At 48.9% G+C, this 16,223-nt stretch overlaps 1 protein-coding gene across 1 annotated transcript in view; it reads left to right on the forward strand.

Annotated features, from left to right (window-relative positions):
* Positions 1-13,373, forward strand: part of LOC103398096 (uncharacterized) — a 13,640-nt gene extending 267 nt beyond the window's left edge. The window contains exons 2-14 of the mRNA XM_025053016.1: positions 5,972-6,180; positions 6,297-6,382; positions 6,468-6,604; positions 6,686-6,851; positions 7,615-7,729; positions 7,833-9,059; positions 9,730-9,996; positions 10,119-10,532; positions 10,632-10,793; positions 10,872-11,045; positions 11,126-11,207; positions 11,283-11,431; positions 11,569-13,373. Of these exons, the coding sequence (XP_024908784.1) occupies positions 5,972-6,180; positions 6,297-6,382; positions 6,468-6,604; positions 6,686-6,851; positions 7,615-7,729; positions 7,833-9,059; positions 9,730-9,996; positions 10,119-10,532; positions 10,632-10,793; positions 10,872-11,045; positions 11,126-11,207; positions 11,283-11,431; positions 11,569-11,835 (3,455 nt within the window). The 3' untranslated portion in view covers positions 11,836-13,373. The remainder of the gene's footprint in view (positions 1-5,971; positions 6,181-6,296; positions 6,383-6,467; positions 6,605-6,685; positions 6,852-7,614; positions 7,730-7,832; positions 9,060-9,729; positions 9,997-10,118; positions 10,533-10,631; positions 10,794-10,871; positions 11,046-11,125; positions 11,208-11,282; positions 11,432-11,568) is intronic.
* The last annotated feature ends 2,850 nt before the right edge of the window (positions 13,374-16,223 follow it).

The following is a 16,223-nucleotide window of genomic DNA, read 5'->3' on the forward strand; positions in this document are numbered from 1 at the left end:
AGGGCGGAGGAATTAACACACGGTCAACACCGGACGACTCAGGGTAAAGTCACCCCCGTCGGTGCGGTAGAGGCTCCGGTCGGTGGTCGAAAGAACGTTCGACCGTTTCTACCCCCAGCGGCCGTTTCTCTCTCTCACACACACCGACGTCAGTGTCGGACACGTTGGACATTTGACCAAGTTTTTTTGTATTTATCGAATAAGTTAGCGGCAGCTGACAGCTAGCCTTCACGCTCCTCTCTCTAACTCGAACTCTTGTCTTTTATTTCTTCCCTTTATTGAGTGTGAGCGAGATGATTGGCTGACATTTGACATTGAGCTTTAACATTAGCTCCTCATTCCGGCTTTGAAGTGTGGAGTCAACAGGCCTCCTCATTTAGATTAGACTGATGTCACAGCGGGGTTCTAAAGCTGCAGCGCGAGTCCCGCTGCTGGTACCTGTTCAAACTCTTAACGGTACGTTTTTGAGAAGAAAAAAAAACACTGGACAAAATGAGTCGGTGTCTCTAGTCGGTAAAAGGAAACGAGACAGACCGGTCACCTGCGTACAGTGTAAGTAAACAGTGTAGTACTGGTCCTGGTATACGCAGATATTTTCAGGTGCTGTGCGTTAGTGGTTACGAACTCGTCAAGTTTCTGTGGAAATTAAAGGAAGAAAAAAAACCGGAAACAAATCTAAAAGGTCATGAAGGTCGAACTAACGCTAACGACACAACATCTCCACAGAGTGTACTTTAAGTAGTACTGTAAATTAGTGGTGTGTGTTGGCGAGAATCTGTCGATGCGATACATATCACGATACGGGGGGAAACAATACGATATATTGCGATACTGTAGGGACTACAGTATATTAAATTTTTATTTTTTTAAATTACTTATTCATGCATTATCTACTGTTCAATTCCTTTCTGGGTCACACGGGGCACTGGAACCGATCGCAGCTCTCTACGGGTGAGGGCAGGTTCTTAAGTCACTTCAGTGTCCAATCAGCCTGCTCCTCCAATAAACATGTTCATTATGTTAGCTGAGTAGGTTGTTGTAGCTAACGTTAGCTCTGGTGTCTGTACCAGGACTCTTTTAGCTAACTTTAGCTCTAGCGTGTGTACCAGAACTCTTTTAGCTAACATTAGCTCTGGTGTCTGTACCCGGACGGCTGTAGCTAACGCTAGCTCTGGTGTCTGTACCCGGACGGCTGTAGCTAACGTTAGCTCTGGTGTCCGTACCAGGCCTGTTGTAGCTAATGCTAGCTCTGGTGTCTGTACCCGGACGGCTGTAGCTAACGTTAGCTCTGGTGTCCGTACCAGGCCTGTTGTAGCTAATGCTAGCTCTGGTGTCTGTACTAGAACTCTTTTTGCTAACGTTAGCTCTAGAGTCTGTACCAGAACTTTTGTAGCTAACGTTAGCTCTGGTGTCCGTACCAGGACTGTTGTAGCTAACGTTAGCTCTGGTGTCCGTACCAGGCCTGTTGTAGCTAATGCTAGCTCTGGTGTCTGTACTAGGACTCTTTTAGCTAACTTTAGCTCTAGCGTGTGTACCAGAACTCTTTTAGCTAACATTAGCTCTGGTGTCTGTACCCGGACGGCTGTAGCTAACGTTAGCTCTGGTCTCTGTACCCGGACGGCTGTAGCTAACGTTAGCTCTGGTGTCTGTACCAGGACCGTTGTAGCTAACGTTAGCTCTGGTCTCTGTACCCGGACGGCTGTAGCTAACGTTAGCTCTAGTGTCTGTACCAGGACTGCTGCCCAACATATCCCAGAATTCAGCTGTGTCAAGTGGCACAAATGACAACAGATGGCGAGGCCGTCTTCACACACACTGTAGTTTAGATTGTGAAAAGTACCACAGCGACAGTCGGTGCTGAACCAACGACCCGACCTGAGACCTCGGCACTCATTGTTGGACAACAGCGGAAATACGAGGGAGGGGGGGCTTCCTGTGCCCACAATCATATCCTGCTGTGGTTGGGTGTTGTGGCGTTTGTGGTGGAGGTGTGACTATAGTTGGTTGTTGATCAGTTCTCTGGTACCGTTTGACCTGTCCGTCACAGAGACGTTCAGTTATTTCATCTAAAAATAAAGTAATGCATAAATGTTGAAATTCTCCTTTCCACCGCCGCAGCAGTGTCGGCCATTTTTATTTTAGAACGTCTGTCTCCGAACAGTCACCTCCTTGACCCCTGACCTTTGGAACTGTACCTTTGGACTTCTAATTTTGTTGTGGTCCTTCCGCAGCTGTCCAGGGTTCTATATGCATCTTGTCCATTAAAAATAGTTCATTTTCGGGGGTCACCGTGGGGAACCTTCCGGAACACACTGGAGACTCTGGTTGTCATTGGCTGTTGAAAGGACCGATTGTTGGTTGGAGTGGGAGCCTGGAGTGCGGCCCATAAATAGGGGCATGGCCACGGAGGAATTTCAAACAGGGGCTGTGGGTCACGGCCCTCATGTTGACCACTCCCGTGTCAGTCACAGTGACCTCTACTGTGTGGTTTGGGGGAACATCAATCCTTCCTGGGTTCAGGGTACCAATTGTGTTAGCCACGGGGAGAGGACCACTCTGTGGGTCATGTTGACCAATCCCATGTGGGATCAATCCTACGTGGGTCACATTGAGTATGTTATCCGGTGGACTTCTTCCTAGAGCGCGAAATATCGATGCGCCGATGTATTGCGATTTAGGTTAAGGGTTAAAGTTAAAGGTTCTCTGGTCTAGAAATACTCCCTAACCCCACTGGACCCAGTAGTGGGGTTAGTTCTGTTCCTCAGCTCCACGCCCATAGTGTTCGGGGGAGGGAAGCTTCGTTGCTGACCTCATCGCTTCGGCAACTGACCCTGCCTGACATCCTGAGGAAGCACAGGAGGAAAAACAACAAGCCCGCAGCCCCCGGTGCAGAGTACGGCTGTGTGGAGAGCGTAGTAATACACACAGTAGTACCACACACATTCTTTAACCTGGTGTCAGTGCTGATAAGCTAGGAATGTAGGAAAATTGCGATACTTCCTTCTCCTGATCCCGTATCAATCTCCTCAGTCATTGATCAGTTATTGATTTTTTTTCTCACCAATTCCCAGTCCAATATTCCTGGTGTTGGTTCATTTTCTTTTTCTTTTCTTTCTTCTCTGGTGATTCCAAATGTAGATCCCTCTGATCCAGTGTTAGGAACTGATGTTCAGATGGAACAGAGTCTGAGACTAGGATCACACTGGGACTACGGCTACACTGGGGGGACGGGAGGGGGACACTCCATATATCGTCGTGACTATAGTATCACAAGATATTGTATCAGTGCTGTGATAATGTATCGTGATACGTATCGCCAGATTCATGCCTATACGCACCACTCGTTTTAAGCCGTATGTTTTTTTAAGTTTTTTTTTTTGCGACCTAAGAAGTGACGTGAAAACCAGAGTCACATTCCTCGTGTGTTTGTTCAAACTTGGCCGATAAAACCGGTTCTGATTCCGATAAACAAGGGATGTGATGTCCTGCCCTGAAGACGAACTCACAGGCCGTGGAAGTCCTGTCTAAGTCCAGATCTAGCTGGGCGGGAGGGGGGAGGGTTGGTGGAGGGGTAGGGAGGGTCTATCAGATGCTGAGCAGGACTCCACATGTACCCTCCTGTCGCAGGAATGTGAACAGTACGGAGATGAGTCCAGAGATGAGGAGGAGGCCGTGACACAGGGAGCTTCTGTCACCGTCGCTCTGTTTATTGTTCCAGGGAGATTTCAAAAATTCCTCTGGACTCGTCAACGTACCGTTGGTCCTGCTCATGCCCCTCTTGTTGACAGTTTCATTCCACCGCAACTTGAACAATGGCCCATTGAGTCCTGACGGTGTTAGAGCAAAGTCGGACTTTGTCCACTGCGGCTCGTAACCCCGTCTGGAATGGAAAGGATTGGCCTGTTACTGCATGTTTGCATTCTTGGTGTTTCTAACTCTGTCAGGACCAAAATAGTTCAGGGATGAAGTCCATCCTCATCTCACACTAAGTGCTGCCCTCCTCAGGAAAAAAGAAATACCAGCATCTGCTGGTCCATTTATAGACAATCAGGACAATCAGGCTGTTGAACAGAAAAGGGTTCAGACCAACGACTTTTATAATCAGGACTGTTGTAGCGAAAGTAGGCCTTAATGTCCGGACCAGGACTGTTGTAGCTAACATTAGCTCTGGTGTCTGTACCAGGACTGTTGTAGCTAACGTTAGCTCTGGTGTCTGTACCAGGACTGTTATAGCTAACATTAGCTCCGGTGTCTGTACCAGGACTGTTTTAGCTAACGTTAGCAATTGTATTTCTACCAGGACTGTTGTAGCTGACGTTAGCTTTAATATTTCTACCAGAACTCCTATAGCTAACGTTAGCTCTGGTGTTTGTTACAGGACTGTTGTAGCTAACGTTAGCTCTGGTGTCTGTACCAGGACAGTTGTAGCTAACTTTAGCTCTGGTGCCTGTACTAAGACTGCCGTAGCTAATGTTAGCTCTGGTGTCTGTACTCACAGTTTTACTTTAAGGTGATACTGACTACAAAACTGTAAAATGTTAGTGTTGGGCTAGTGAACTGTTGTTGTTTTTTTTTTTTATTGTTGCTCCTTTTACCGTAAAGTGTTGCTGTTCATCCAGGCAGTAAGAATAACTGATGCTAGGATTTAAACAATCATTCCGTCGTACACAGCTCATTTGAGAACCTTCGGTGTGGACCGTACAGGCCCTGACCGTGACCCACAGATGTGTAGTCTCAGCAGGTGGTGGGGGGTTTGATTGCGAAGACACTATTTTAGACCAGAAACTTGGCTCAGTCTCGGGGTGTTTGGAACCTCCGGCCCCGTCTCCTGCGTCAGAGCCAGGAGGAACTTTCTAGGAATAGTTCTCCACGATTAGCATTTTCTGAAAACAATCGCGGCGTCCACTGAACCAGCAGCGAGTGGACAATGACCGGGTGTTGTCCCCACTCGTCTCTCAGCCGTATTCTTCTACGTCCACAGCTGAGTCCACTCCGCTTGGACCTTGGTTAGCGTGTCAGCACCAGGTGCAGATTATTTTGAGCTGCTGGAGATATTTTAGCACATTTGCACAGACGTGGACTACTTACTGGGCATAATGCTGGAAATAGACCTGGACTCCCCCTGGTGATTTATGTCAGACTTTATCATGAGAAAGGTTCTGCTCCTGGTCAGGCCTGAGGACTAGGACTGATCGGGACTTGAACTGGTTAACACGCCAACCAGCTAGGAAACAACTGAGGTGAACATGGGAACACTTGTTGTTGTCAGTTAGCCTCTGTGTTTGGTCTGTGCTGCAGCAGCCACAGACAGGGCCTTCACACAGTGACCCCCCCCCCCACACACACACACACACACACACAGGGCTGTGCCAATAAGTATCACCAGGGGTACCACGGTTTGAGAACTACCACTAGATGAACTGAACAGTGGCTAACTGACGCAGTGGCTAACTGACACAATGGCTAACTGACCCAGTGGCTAACTGACGCAGTGGCTAACTGTAAAGCACTCTCTCACACTCACACACACACACATACACCAGCGCAACGGTGTCACACACCAGATTTCCCATCAGACACGTGGGCAGCAGTCAGCAGCTTTGTCGTCAGTACTGATGGTTGGGGGTAAGGTGGGGTGGAGGGGTTGTTGGGGGGAGGGGCTCAGTCGGACATATTTTACGGTGGGTTTAGTTCTGACTGGACCGTTGAATGATGAAGATTAGGAGAATTCTTTTTTAGGAGACATGTTGGGAGTTAGAAACTGGATCTGTGCCCCCTCGCCCCCTACATCCCCCAACAACCCCCACCCCCCAACCTCTCCCCACCTCCCCACCATTGTCCGTCTACAGCCCCATGTCACAGACAGTTGTCTGTCACCACAGAGATTCCAACCGGTCTGTAGGGGTGTCAGGGGGTTTGGTAGGAGAAGGTTGACCAATCAGAGTCTTCATAAAAACTTTCTGCCCTTCAGATGCGTTGCTGGCAGACCTGGAGTCGACCACGTCCCACATCTCTAAGCGTCCGGTGTTCTTGTCCGACGAGACCCCCTACTCCATCCCCACCTGCGGACATCCGTACCAGGAGGTTTCTGGTCCGCCGCCGGTTCCTCCACCTCCTTCGACGGAGGCTTTTAATGGTTCCCTGACGGACCGGGCGGACCCTGACCACTCGTCCCATCAGGTGCGGTTTTCTAGATCTTTGCAGAGTGAAGTTCTTCTGTAGAGTTTCCCCGGCCACAGGGATGCAGCGCCACCTGCCTTGAATTTTCGCTCAGCGCTAATTTTTCTCCTGTACAGTCTCTAGGCTCGGCCCAGAAGAGCTCGTGGTCCAGGGACAGCAGCGGTTCTCCGTTGTTCCAGTTCGAGGAGGACCACGTCTACAGGTAGTCTCCCTCGAGGCTGCCGCCTTCCACTTCCTTCTCTTCTTTGACTGATTTGTGACATTTGTTTTTTTTTCTTATTCCTCAGTTTCCCAAACAAACAGAAGTCATCTGACTCCTCTGCAGCTGCGACCTCCGCCCTGGGCTCCAACCTCTCCGAGCTGGACCGGCTGCTCCTGGAACTCAATGCGGTGCAGCAGAGCTCGCCGTCGTTCCCCACCACAGGTGCACATCACATCACATCACACTCGAGCACAGACACGACTCTGTGTGACAGCGGTGGTAACGTTGCTAATGTCTCTGCAGAGGAGGCGGCCCCGCCCATACCTTCCTGCAGCGTCACTCACTACGAGAACGGCGGCCCCCCAGAAATAATGGTGAGCCCCCCTCCCCAGGAGAAGCCCAGGAGGAACGAGGCGAGGACGATGGAGAGTCTGCTGGACGAGCTGGAGGGAACGGTGCCGTCACCCAGGTACGGACACCGCGATGCTAACACCAAAACTGTTGCAACGATACGATAGATTGGGGATACGATGCGATATCTTAGGCGCCGATGACTGAGGAGATTGATACGGGATCAGGAAAGTAAGAATCACGTCATCGACAGGGCTCGGAATCGGTTCAAATTTCAAGAATTGATTCGATTCCGATACTCAAGATTCAGAATCGATTATCACGATCCGATTCGATTTCGATTCGTGTTATGAGAACACGGATACGTGTGAGACCGGGAGTGTTCTATTGTTTCGGCACGGTTACAGCCGACAGTAACCGAGTTCTGTAATCAAACTTCGTCGTTCTTTACACGTCCGGTCGGACACTACAATACTTTGCGATGTGCCTCACTCTCCCAAGGCAAGCGTGCAACGTGTGAGAGTTTGAGACCAGCTTGCGATGCGAGGTTTATGGCGTGAGCGAAGCAGCCTACATGCGTTAGCCCCGTTATCTCGACCACACGGACCATATTTGCCATGTTGTCGGTCACCGTAGCTGCATCGGTTGTCAACATTGCCGCTAGACTGGCAGAGTCAACGCAGGTTCCACTTGTCTATGTCTATATTTGGATGTACAAATCGATATTCGAGAATTGATTGGAGAATCGATTCAGTATCGGCGAATCGATATTTCAAACTCAGGCCTAGTTACCGATATTTCCTTACACCAGATCTCAGCATTAAGATTAATAAAAATTTGTAAATCTCTGGATTTCAAACCTGGGTCTCGTCTTGTTCCAGCCCTTCTTCAGGCCACAGTGATCTGGACTCAGCGTCTCAACAACAGGCCAGGATCTCAGCCTCCTGTGCCACCAGAGAACTGGATGAGCTCATGGCGTCTTTGTCAGATTTCAAGGTAAAATAAAAATTGAAATTCTTTTCTTTCTTTTTTTTACAAACTCTTCCTCTTGCTAGCTCTCATTTCCTATTTTCCTTTTTCTGATTTCTCCGTCCTATAGCCCAAGTCTGTGGGCTCTCTGCTGGGCCCAGCAGGAGTTTCTACTCATCCCTCCGTCTCTCCTTCCATCACCCCTTCAGCCTCACCCTTTCTCCCTCCCACCGCCGCCTGTGCCTCCCCCCTCTTCTCTCTCCCTGCTGGTTTAGAATTACACATTAATGAAGACGGAGGAGGACAGGGCAGCACGTTCGTGTCCCACCTCCACCCTCTCTGCACCCACAGTCCCGTATCCTCCCTGTCTGCAGCCAGCGACCTGGACCTGGACTCGTCCTTGGACGCCTCCGCCAACATGTTGTCCTACGAAACCAAGTCCCTGCTGGTGCTATCTCATTCGGCATCGTCCAACTCCAACCTGATGTCAAACAGTCCCAGTTCCTCCTCCACCACCACCACCCCGTCCCTCACCTCGGTGAACACCGTCCTCGACCGCAAGTTTTCAAAGGGCTCCAGTCCCTCCGTGGAGCGCGTCTCACCCTCAAACACCGTCTGTCTTCCTGAGACCTTTGGCGGGGGGTCCGCTTCATTCAACGACCTTGATTTGAACTCCTCCGTCCCTCCTCCGTGGACTAACTTTACTCCTCCTGTCTCAGGTGCGGAGACTCTGTCTGTTTCTCCACCTTCTGGACACAACTCCTCCAAAGGCCCCTCTCTCTCCCCCTCTCCTCCCTCTGCCTCTCCTTTGAAAGTCTCGTCCCCACTGACCTTCACCAGTCCCTCCGCCCTGCAGCAGCCTCCCACGGCGACACCGCCCTCCTTGGACGAGGCCCTGGACAAGCTGCTGGAGATGAGTCTTTCCCAGAATCACTCCACGGCGCACGTGCACAAGCAGCAGCTGAAGATGCGGAGTCAAAGTCCGGGTCAGGGGAAACAGGAAGTGCAGGAGGAACTTATCCTGCCGATGGACAGTAACCTGGCACAGCCCTACACCTTCACCAGTGCTACCAACACCATCACGGACGAGTCCGTGGACGGAGGCACCGACGCGAACGGGGATCTGGACTGGGCCGACGAGGAGCTGTCCATGTCTCTCCATGACGGCCTGGACGGCACCATGTCTCCTTACACGGAGAGGCCGTACACCGACGGCAGCATGACCCCGCTGACGGAGGCCAGCTGGATGGACATGGAGTCTATGACCCCGTCTACGTGTCCCGGGACCCCCGACATGAACCTGGACCTCCCTATGATGCACACTCCAAATGTAGACCAGGTTTCCGCTTCAGGACACGTAGGCATCTCCACCGCAAGAAACATTTTGCTTGGTTTTAGTTTTTTACTCACAACAACTAACTTTTAGTGCGATAGAAGACAGGAGATCGGAGACAGAGACCCACGGCGTAGGACAGACTCCGACCATGAGGACTATGAAGATCAATGCGTTTTCTAGGTGTGTGGACTGGCGATGCGATACGTATCCCGATAAGGGGCAACAATATGATATATTGCGATATATTGTGATACTATACAATATATTAAGTTTGATTGTCATCACAGCTTCTTAACATCAGGTTACTAAGTTGGTAGAATATCGATACGGTATCGTGAAACGAATTATCGCGATATTTCCGTATATATATTTTTTTCGGACTTGGTGGTCGCGATGACGGTCCTTGTTAAGAAAACAGACGTAGTGACAGAAGACACGACCTTCGGAATCACATCCTTGTTTGGACCTGGAGCAGTAACTCTTCAGTTTAACAGTTTGCAGCATGTCTGTGTGATGGTCCTATCTGTGACCTCTGTGACCTCAGCATGAGACAAGCATGCCCCCCCACCACCCCTAATCCTCCCAGCATCAGTTGGTTGAAACCGTTACAAGTGTGACTTCCAGCGCTAACCGCATGGATAGACAACTGACAGAGATAATGTCTGTTAAGACGCCGGTCATGTCGCCTCAGATCAAGTCAGTGATCAGAAGAACCAAGGAGCTCCCCAACGTTCACCCCATGTTACGAGACGGCCTCCTGCGCAGGAAGATGGGCCCCATCATTGTCAACAAGAGCACGTCCCAAGACCGCCTGATAGAGGAGCTCCAGGGGAAGCTGGGCATCGGCCGCTCGGAGCGGCGGCGCAAACAGTCTGACGACTGGCTGACGGAGGGTGTCATTGTTACGTCCCGACCCCATCGCCTCCACCCTGATGAAGGCCACAGCGAGGTCGAGAAGGTTGGCCGTAGTTTGCTCTGCTCTTCATCTAATTTTTTCTTTTTTCCACTCCACTCACGTTCTTCTCCTCCTCCGTCATCTTCTGTCTCTTTCTGTGTCTCTGTGTTTGTCCCCTGTCTCAGGTCAAACCCCACCCTCAGATTTCTGTCCCTTTAAGGAAGGTTCTTCCACCTCCTTCTCCCCCCGCCCCACGCTGCCCCCCTGTAGTAGAGGAACCCAAGCAGCCACCGGTTGTACAGAAACCACTTATCCCCACACCGCCACCTCTTCCTCCACCCCCCTCCTCTCCACCGCAACGCCCGCACTACCATGGACCCGTTTCTGCACCACCTTGGCAGGTTGTTAAAGTTCCTCACTCGTCCCCGCCCCCCATTCAGGAACCACCTGCCCCCAAGGCAAAGTCCCTTCCTCCTGTCCTCAAAACTAAAACATGGCCTCCACCGGTGGAGCCAGCTGCGCCACCTCCAGCTCCGCCCAAGGTGCTGGTGTCAGTGGGCTGTCAGACAGAGTACGACCCGGTCTTCCCTCCGATGCAGGCACGAGCTCCTGGGTTTTAGCCCTCGCTGAGGGGCAGATGTTTTTGTTGTTGTGTCAACGGCGTCCATGTTTGTAACTGTTTCCTGTCTTCACTTTAGATAATGGCTCAAGGTAAGGTTGGTGTTCCTGGGGGGCCGCCGACACAGGTCAACAAACTGGACAACATGCTGGGCAGCCTTCAGTCGGACCTGAACAAACTGGGTGTCCAGACGGTGGCCAAAGGAGTGTGCGGCGCCTGCTGTAAGCCCATCGTAGGACAGGTGAGGACCGCGCCAAGCTGAGGGAACGCGCCGACATTCTCGACTCGTTCTTGAAACGTTTCGCGTCTTTTTGAGCAGGTGGTGACGGCCATGGGCCGCACGTGGCACCCGGAGCACTTTGTGTGCACGCACTGTCAGGAGGAGATCGGTTCTAGGAACTTCTTTGAGCGGGACGGAGAACCTTACTGTGAGACAGATTACCACCATCTGTTCTCCCCTCGGTGCTACTACTGCAATGGACCCATACTGGACGTGAGTTACGCACGTTTGACTACAGGTGCGTGTTTGTCTCCGAGTGTCACAGTCAACAACCTCCAAATGTGTTTCTGCAGAAAGTTGTGACAGCGCTGGACAGGACCTGGCACCCGGAACACTTCTTCTGCGCCCAGTGTGGATCCTTCTTTGGTTCCGAAGGTAGCGGCAGGTCTCCGTCAGTCGTCGTGACTCAGAATCCAGAATCTTCTCATCGTCTGTCCCGTGTCTCCGCAGGTTTTCACGAGAAGGACGGAAAGGCCTACTGCCGGAAGGACTACTTCGACATGTTCGCGCCGAAATGTGGAGGCTGTGCCAGGGCCATCCTGGAGAACTACATCTCAGCGCTGAACTGCCTCTGGCATCCGGAGTGTTTTGTCTGCAGGGTGCGTATACCGGGTGCCGTAGGGTCACAGGGGAATTAAAATTGGCCGTCATCAAACAGTCTACATACATAAATGATATCGTAAACTTCTTGATGCTAACACCCCTCCTCCCTCCTGTCTCCCTCCCTCCCACTCAGGAGTGCTTCACCCCCTTCGTCAATGGAAGTTTCTTCGAGCACGATGGCCAGCCCTACTGTGAAATGCACTACCACGAGCGGCGCGGCTCCCTGTGCTCCGGCTGTCAGAAGCCCATCACGGGCCGCTGCATCACAGCCATGGCCAGGAAGTTCCACCCGGAACACTTCGTCTGCGCCTTCTGCCTGAAGCAGCTGAACAAAGGAACCTTCAAGGAGCAGAACGACAAGCCCTACTGCCACGGCTGCTTCCTCAAGCTCTTCAGTTAGATCTGCACAAACCCCAGGGGCGGGGGGCGCAGGGTGGTCCTTTTAGTGAAGCCGACACTGGTGTGTAGAAAGGAAAGAGAACGTAGGCGACTGTGAGTGACATGGTCAGAGATTTGTCTTCAGGCTGTAGCAGGTTGTTGTTGTTGTTCTTGTTGTTGTTGTTCTTGTTGTTGTCAGTGAGATGAACATTGGATAAAAACAGGCTTATGGTTCAGTCTGTTTGTTTGTTTCCAAATCTTTATATATTGTTTGTTTTTTTTTTCCCGTGGGTGAAATGTGACTGAACACTGTAGGGATCCACGACCTAACTCTGTCGTTGACGTTGTTGCTCACTGGTTGAGTGTGTCCTGTTGGCTGTGAGATGGAAGCAGTGACGTGAAGCAGGGAACATGTTGTTTTAGCCTCACAGTAGAAACATTTTTACTGTTTGTGAAAACTTAAAAAAAAAAAAAACCTCCGACATTATTTTTCTTGTGAAGTCAGCGGACGGGTAAAAAATTGTTTAGCAACTGAATTATTCAGCAACAGTTTGAGACCAGTCGTCAACTTAAAAAAAAAAAAAAATCAAAGACAGCAAAAGTAATGGACTGATGCTAAAAACAAATTAAGTAAGGTCATCAGGTCATTGATTTTGAAGCTGAAGGCTGAGCTACTGTCTCCTCCGTGACCTTTGACCTTCCTAAAGACATTTTACAAGGACCGCAAGTTAGAACTTTCTGGTAGGAAAAACACAGCAGGAAACTGTGTTGTCAATACTTAGAATATTTGCAGAACTTTCAGGAGTTTAGCAACTCACAACTCTTTCGCAACTCTTCCCAGAATTTCAGGAAACCTGACCGGAAGGCTAGAAGGATTTTTTTTTAACAATGTCAGGAAAATATCCGGAATCAAGGACATATTTGAAAGAAATGGTCGCATACGGTGTTTTCTTCTCTGAGCTGCTACTACATTGGTATTTACGTACAGACGTGGGCCGGATGTGTGGATTAGAGAAGTCGTTTCTAAGTAGTTTCAGGTGTTGAAACAGAACGTGGGAAGAACTTCTTCCACAGATAGTGGTTCTCTAGTGTCCCTGTATAGAAAGGAACTCGTATTCTGAGTTGAGAAATCCCTGGCTTTGATTGTGCGCCCGAAGTGGCCCGGGGGCCGGGAGTTTGTCCCGACAGGTTAACGCTGACTGACCTTCTCGTTAACATGACTGGAGAAACATGTTGTCCTCACAGGTGAGAACCATGTGACCTTACTGCCTGGTCCTGACTGGAAAAAAGTTTTAAATAACCACTCATTTACACGAAGGGGGCGGAGCTTAGAGGCTGGTGCGGGTAGGGTCTGGAGCCAGTGACTGACGATGAAGTTCAGGGAACTGTTACAGAGCCTTTAGTCTCCTGTCACTGTTTTACCAAAGTCAAACGTCAACTGTTTTTGTCTGTTCATATTTCACGTTGCCTTTTTTTTTCTTTTCATCGCAGTAATGACGAACACTGATCTCCTTCAACTCTGGACTGATTTACAAATGAATAAACTGTTTCGCTATCAAACCGTTTTTGTCACGTCGCATTTGTTTATACGTCTATATTAATGTAGGTATTCATGTAAGTTGTGTATATATGCAAAAAAATACAACTATGTATAAAAGAAATTCCATATACCGTATTTTTCGGACCATAAGGCGCACCGCATTATAAGGCGCAAAATCAATGAACGGGAATATTTTCATACATAAAGCGCACCGGGTTATAAGGCGCATTAAGCGAAGCAAAACAGTCAGCGAAACAATTAAGTGGAACAATCAAGCATGTCCAGATCCCTCTTGTCAATATCCGAGTCGGTCTATCCCTCTGATCAATATCCGAGTCAGTCTCGTTGCTGTTACTTAGTTGTTCAGTGATGATTCCGGCCTTCGTCAGACTGATACCTTAGCCCAGACAGTGGCGTAACTCGTCAGGCGTCGCCTCCCTGTCTTGGTGAATCTGTGTTCGCCTTCTGTCATCCAATGCTTCCACGCAGCTCGCAAGTTAACTTTGAACGCCCTGCTAACACCAATATTTAGCGGTTGGAATTCTGTGGTTAATCCACCCGGAATGATGGCAAGCCCCGAATTAGTTTGCTTCACTTCGGTTATGTCAATATCGGTGAGATGGCGCTCATGGAGTCGCAGATAAATAGGGACGGAGATTTGTGGAAAAGGGTAGTGACCTATGTTGGACACAGGAGGGCACTGTTGTTGTTGTTCGCCCCTCCAGAGTCAGGCGGTTGTCACTAGTTTTGATCTGGATGGTCACCGCATTGTTGTTTTGACTCTGTTCCGTGCGGAAGTGCGGATGTTGTTTTGCAGAGAGAGTGTTTTCCTGGATCGATAAAAAAGGAGAAATAAAAAGAGTTTTTGACCACGAAAAAAAAAAATCGACAGTCATGCGTCTGAGTCGTCCTGCATCGCACCATACATCGACAATTCAAAAAACACAACGCTGAGTCTCCGGGTGTTGGGAGGCACGAAGCCGATTTAGGTTACACAACCATACACTAACAGTTGTTAAACATGTTCTAATTGTGATAACAGACTTAAACGTCATTGTTGGCTCCCACTGTGCTTCAGTTGTGTGCCATCATGTGTGATGTGCTGCGTGGTTTGACTTTATAAAATTGGTTCGAGGTCAGTAAGCGCAACCAGAAGTAATACATAAGGCGCACCGGGTTATAAGGCGCACTGTCGATTTTTGAGAAAATTACAGGTTTTTAAGTGCGCCTTATAGTGCGGAAAATACGGTATATATAAATATATAAGAAAAATAAATAAAACAGAATTTTTTTTTTTTGGCTCACGGGCCTAATGAGGTTCAAATTTTTTACTACCGGGGTCGGTTCAGTGTTGGTTATATGTAAAATGTTCGGGTGAAATACTAAAAAAAAAAAAAGTTCGAGATTTACGGAAGCTCATTGCCTTCACTGGATTAAAAAAAAAATAGACATTCACGTCTGTTGCAGTTCATTTGACATCACTAGCGTCTCGACTTGAGACACTGGGAAACACCGGTATTGCATAAAGATGAGGACGGTATTAGTATTCGGCATCTTACGTCATCAGGTTGAACTCTTGAGATTCACTTCTAATGCCGGCCGCCTCTAAAAACGCGGAACAGAACGCAAGCGCATGCGCGTTCAAGTCACCCACGGAACGTCAGACCACAGAACAGTCACCTCAACAACACACAAGAAGTAACGCCACACAGCATCAATACCCCAGTCTGGCACCTACATTTGATGTATGCCGCCATCTAGTGGCATTAAGTGAAATTACAATCAATTCATTAGCATGTCTGAAACAGAAACTTCAATTCTGTCAATTTCATCCCTTTAACTACAAGACCTGAAACCACCACGGCCACAAATTATGCCCAGAGCCAACATTTAGTCAGCTGCTCAGCTGGTCCACATCGTCACACCATTAAAAATGGACCAGAGTTACAACAACCATGAGCAGAGAGTCGCCTCCACCTGTCAGACTGACCACCACCCAGCTCACGGCTCTGATTCTACAGCCTTTAAACCCAAACTCAAAAGGAAACAAACCAGACGAAAGACAGGCGAACATTTACACCTCGGTACCGTTATGTTTCGTACACGCAGCTAGGCACAGCGGCCGCACAGAATTAAAAGAAAAACATCGCTCCCTACCATGTTGGAGATCTTCTTGACGACCAGTCTGGCAAAAATAAAGCATTTGTGTTAGCACTGAAGCTAAAGAGTTAGCATTTGTGTCAAATTACGACTTTCTTATTAAATAGTAAAACCTGAGTTGGACACAGATGTCTCACCTTGTCTTTCAGTTCCAGGACTGGACTCTGACTCAAAGTTTTTATGATTAAATGAGAAAACAGATCTCCAAACATTTTAAAATTAGTTTCAGCAAAGAACAAATAAAAAAAAAAAATTAAAACGTGTTCTACCACTTTAAGGGCCGTCTTAGCTTTTTAGCTAAAATTAAAATCCACTGAGTGAAAACAGTAGGGAATAAAAGTCCAAACGTCTCTAAACTTTCTATCACAGCCGTTCATCCGGACCAGGTCGAGCCGCCGCCATTTTGTGAAAAAAAAAATCTCGTTCACCTGTAGCTTTCAAACTTCGCGGCGAACTTCGTCAAACGCCGCGACCGTTATTAACTTGTTTCTTCAACAGTGGGATTATGTGCAGTTGGAGGAAGATGATGATGACGAAAAGTCGTTTATAAATTGAAATTAAGGAACATTATAGTCGATATTTTCATCTGTCAAACAGTAAACGATTAATACAGTAAACCAGGGGTCCCGAACTTCCGGTCCAGTACGTGTCTTTGGGCCACAGCGATTTTTGAAATTCCATCCATCCATCCATCCATCCATCCATCCATC

Source organism: Cynoglossus semilaevis, chromosome Z (assembly GCF_000523025.1).
Source record: "Cynoglossus semilaevis isolate Cse_v1.0 chromosome Z, Cse_v1.0, whole genome shotgun sequence".
Classification (NCBI taxonomy): domain Eukaryota; kingdom Metazoa; phylum Chordata; class Actinopteri; order Pleuronectiformes; family Cynoglossidae; genus Cynoglossus; species Cynoglossus semilaevis.